Source organism: Haplochromis burtoni, unplaced genomic scaffold, assembly GCF_018398535.1.
Source record: "Haplochromis burtoni strain Fernald_Lab_line unplaced genomic scaffold, NCSU_Asbu1 Contig_116, whole genome shotgun sequence".
Lineage (NCBI taxonomy): Eukaryota > Metazoa > Chordata > Actinopteri > Cichliformes > Cichlidae > Haplochromis > Haplochromis burtoni.
The window spans coordinates 371,605-376,660 of record NW_024582477.1 but is presented as its reverse complement, the minus strand read 5'-3'; the positions used below and the strand labels follow the sequence as shown (position 1 = coordinate 376,660).

General features: G+C 42.1%; 1 protein-coding gene across 3 annotated transcripts in view; it reads left to right on the top strand.

Moving 5' to 3' along the window:
* The window catches only part of snx10a (sorting nexin 10a), a 4,528-nt gene extending 3,593 nt beyond the window's left edge, over positions 1-935 (top strand). For all 3 annotated transcript variants that reach the window (XM_005928632.3, XM_005928630.3, XM_005928631.3), the window contains exons 6-7: positions 393-584; positions 672-935. In XM_005928632.3, coding sequence (XP_005928694.1) covers positions 393-584; positions 672-804 — 325 coding nt within the window. In that variant the 3' untranslated portion in view covers positions 805-935. The remainder of the gene's footprint in view (positions 1-392; positions 585-671) is intronic.
* The last annotated feature ends 4,121 nt before the right edge of the window (positions 936-5,056 follow it).

Here is a 5,056-nt window from a genome sequence, read left to right as displayed (position 1 = left end):
CCCCTCCCCCAAAACAAGAATGCATTTTGTCCCCCCCAATTTTGAATCCATTCTCAGACCCTAGGCTGGTGCTGTGGGTCCTGGGTTCCACCTGGTGCACAAAAATGACTGGCCTCATGTATACGAGAGTATGTAGGCAATACTGGAGGATGAATGAATTGTTGCTATTGAGTGGCCTCCATGCTCACCTGACGGGAAAAACCTCTGGGCTGTCGTTTTCAGTCCATCTAACACTGGCACATTGCACCTCAGATCTGGAGACAGAACGTGGAGGGCCATGCAACCTACAGAGTACTCCCATCGAAATCTGATTTGTTCTCCTTAATACTGTCAAATTTTATTTGGATTTGATTGAAATGGTCTCATCTATTTAATGTTCTTTTCTCCTCTAGTGTTCTTCATGCACCCTTGTTGTTATCTGATAGTCGGCTCCATCTGTTCCTCCAGTCAGACCTTAGCATTACAGAGATTGCAAGGTGTGCCGTTGGTAAGACCAGGTACACGGTAGCTGAAGCCATTCAGTGTTCAAGAACTGGTTGTATCAGATCAGAAGAAAAGGTTTCATGTGACTCTGACTGTGAAAGGTAAGTTATTATAGAAAATGTCTTAGTGCTTACTTGTTAACACGTGGCTTAAAACTGAACTGACCCTTCAGTCTTTCTTTCAAATAGCACTTCATCATCGGGTTTGGGACTAAGTGTTGACACTTCTGGGCGAGGGAGCCCCATCTTCTTTCAGTCTGACGGAGATCCAGAACCCTTTTGTTCTTTTTCTGAGACTACCAGCCCACTTACTGAGTACTGATGTAAAGAAGTGACACTGTACTCTTCTTCTTTTTCTTGTGGATGTGTAGGTCATCTTTGCATTAATGTGTTCAATACTTCATTGAACTCTTGCTATTGTTAGCTTTTTTTTTTTTTTTTTTTTTAAACTTCCGTTAACATCAGTGTGACCCTTTTGAAAATATTTTAACTTGCCTTGTGTCCTCTGCAAGTGGTACCATTTAAGTATCATGTACTTAAAAAAATTTCATGTTTTTAAAAAACAATGTGTAAAAACTGACAGTCTTAATTATTTCCAATGTGTACTTTTTAAAATCACTGCACTAAAATGTACTAAGGTTGGCAAGAGTTGTTTTGCATTGTAGACTTTTTTTTTTTTAAGGAAAATATTTGAGAATACATTTTATGAGTTGTCAATGCATAAATAAATGGCCTTTTCTTAAAGAAAAGCTTGCATCTTCCATACTGTACTTTGTCTCTTTTAATTAGTAGAAAACCTGAAGTTCATGTTTCTGTATACTTTATATATATTTTGTGACCTGTCACTTGTCCCAGAGTTCAATACAATAGACTGTACTGTTTGAACAGTCCAGTAGAGGGAGTGTAGACATCACACCACCCAGAGCTTGAGTAAATAGTGGTGTGAGATGAAGGAACATCTGAAGGAGCATCTGAGTTAATTGTGTACATGGCATGAAATGCTGTTATTTTGGGTACAAACTGTAGCATTTCTTTACTCGTATAGCTCTGGTTGCGCGCACACAGCCTTGAATTATTATTATTATTTTTTTGTCTCTTGTCCTTATCTGAAAAATGTCAAATATCTAGTTGCACTGGCTAAATTTTAACGTTTACTTGCTATACACTGTTACACAGCTGTGCCTCCCAGGACAGGAAAATGGGTTATTAAACCTTAGCAAACTCTGTGTACACTTGCTAAGAACTCCCTAAATCGTTTTCATAATGTTTCCACCATTTACCAAAACTATAGACAGGTGATTGCAAATGAATATACATGTTAAATCTAAAGTATTATCAGTGCTGGGCATGGAGAGGCTCAGCGTTTGTCTCGTTTCAACCTTGTGTCACAGTGTTCCCAGGTGAGGTTGTCTAATTAAAGGTAGATGGCAAATTAATTTAACTATTAGATTGCTCTTGGGAATCACTTGAAAGGAAAACGACAGCTTCATACGTGCTACAGGAATGTGAGCAGGTGGAGGTGTGGTTGGTTATGCAGGAGTGTTGGACAGCTCTGTAAATTGAAAGCTGATGAAAGAAGGAAAGGCTCATTAAAGGAGACAGCAGCTGCCCTCCTCCACCTTCTCCACCAGCCAGCCACTGGACCCACGCACAGTCTGCCCAATGTTAAGCCTAGCCTGTCCTATGTCTCTGTCCTCTCCTTCTGCATGGTGCTGTCTCCCTGTGCGCACAAGCCATAATGAAGCTGTCAGTGACTTCACACACATGCCACTGAGCTGTTTTCATATAGCAAACACAGACATACGCACAGGCACAGAGGCGTGTCTGAAAACACACGCACAGAGAATACACTGGTGGGAAAGCTGCGGATGGATGAACATTTTCTCCTTCCTCATCTTCTGTCATTTTCAAAGTCCCAGTGGTTTGTGATTGGAGCTCTCCATCTCTCTGTTTGCTGTAAAGGTTGACCTTATCAACGTACTCCATGACAAGCATACAGCGGGACACATACACAGACACTTTTTGGTTTAAAGCTGGTCAATTTTCTGACAAAATGAAATGCAAATGCAAGCGGTGGCATCTTGTATTTTATGTGAGTGTACATGCGCGCATCTGCCTTTCTTTTTTCTCGGAGAAAACATCTAGCATTTGGATATTGAGTATTCATGGTACATGTCTATTTCAGCTTGGTAATTTATAACTCAATTTCCAGTGTGCAGTGATGCGCGTCATACCTCCAAAACACCAAACAAAGCCCAAACCCAATTGTATTTCAAAGCAATTAGGGTGTCCACTGAGTTGTGAACGGCCCACGTTGCAATGGCTCAGGGCCCGTGTGATATTTTTAATTGTTAATTTTCTGTCACATTAGTCAACTTCACTGCCTTTGGACAGGTGACCAGGCTCCTGTAGCCAACACATAAAATGACACAGAACATGTTCTTCGCTTTCTGATGCAGTTTGGGTGAGGGTACTTTTATGCTTAAGGGGAAAAGGTTCTGCTATATGTGATGTACATCATATTTACAGCTATTTTATGGTACAAATCTTTCTAATGCTTTTCAATATGCATGGTCAACATTAGTATTATTTTATGACTAAATTATTAGCTCATTTAGACTTTCACCTGAAGCCACCACAGGGAATTGCTTCACCTCCTTGACTGTAGAAAAGCCAACAATGGCAAAATCTATGAGAGCAATTAGCCCGCGTAACTCTCACTGTGCCCCTTTCGCTTATTTTTGCACCCATCTTGTCTTTCCATCACTCATTCCTTTCACTGCCTCTTCATTTTACTCTATTTTCTCAGCTGTCTGTTGAGAAGTGAGGTCTGGATCTGACCGCCCTTCGTCTCTGCTTTCTTTGATTTTGTGCTGTGGGGGTCAAAGGCTATGACTTGCATTGTATTTGTAATTATTACCACTGAAGTGCTAATGCATACAGCATCATTAAAAGTCAATGCATCTCTCTCTCACTCTCGCTCTCTCTCTCATACACACGCATTCGTTTTGCACACACTCTGCACATCGCCAGCCATTTACCGGCTAAAATACGATCCATGCACAGATAAATGTCACAGGGCCATCTATCTGGGAGTGTTAAAAGTCGGCTAATGGAGATGACATATTAGCAGCCCAAATGACTGCCATAAAAACTCCCACCATACCTTGCAGCACTGCCTGGCCACTATGACTGCAATAGGAAACAAGACTGGCACTGCAAAAGAAGGAAGAATGGAGGGTGATGTCATATCTGGATATAGTTCTTTTGATTCAGTAAATCCGATCTTTAAAGCACCGTCTGGGAGAATAACACCAGCAAACATATTTGCTCTGTGCAAAATCATATTACACACACTTCAGATGTTAATGGCCTCTCACCTTTGACCTTTTGTGGAGTAATTATGCGCCAGGTCAGCTTTAGTGTTTGTACGTGTCAATAGTAAAGCCGCCTCTGCAATCAATACGAAGATCCTCCACAGGTAAACGCGATCACCTCCTTTACTCCTCCTTCATCCCTCCTATCTCTTTATTAATTACCCTTCTCTATCCATGCGTGTCTTTCTCTCTCTGAGTGAATGGAGCAGTTGTAATTGCTTCTCTCTGGAGCAGTTAGAAGCAGCACAAAGGAACCGTATAGAAACCACATTTGCATTCGAGATGAGCTGAGATGGAGAGGAGGGAGGGCGCGCTGCCCTCCTGCCCTATACTGAACAGCTCTACTTACGCTCTCTCTTTCTTTTTTCCCCTCCTCTCCTCTATTGTCTCCCTCTCTCCATCCCTCCCTCCACCTTATCAGCTCCCACCACCACCCCCACCTCCGCCCATTCGCAGCATGGTTCCCCTCGCATTGTCTTTCCAGAGAGTTCCAAGGTCGACGTGAGCTTGCTCATCAGAGCAGGGTATTGTATGATTAGTGTTGGTATGGATGAGCTAATTTGTGCGAGGGAGTGTGTGCATAATAGTGTGTGTGCGTGTGCATTTCCTATGTGAGCATACTCGTATAATAATATGTGGCTGCGTGTGGCAGTATTTCTAATCCCTGGTACAAAAAAAAGGAGGAGGGGAGGCTGTAATTAATAACTCAAAAGCTCGGAATTGCAATTTTTTATAACCACCAATATCTCACTAACTCTCAGACCTATACCATCACTCTCAGTCACTCCTGTGGTGCGCACCAACTCCTGAGGGCTCTTCTTTTCCAGCTTGATAAGCATTTCTCGTTTGTTTCAGTGTTTTGATCAATACAGTTAAAACGCCAAACCAAGCATAATTAGGTCTGAGATGGCTCCCACTGTGACCGAATAGGCCTCACCTAGGGAGGTGCTCACCATTATCATCATCACTGTGTGTGTGTGTGTATGCGTGTATGCTCATACCACACACAGCGTGATCTAATAGAATTGACAAAGTGCACATCAGGACGTAGATTAAAGGAAAACTCTGAGCTATAGGTTAATTTTAGCAGGTGATGGAGTTTCCCATTCACGGTGCTTTCACTCACCTCCATCTTCATTCCCATAATCATTTAGACAACCTTAACAATGCATCTCTGCCAACGGGTTGGTTTCAATA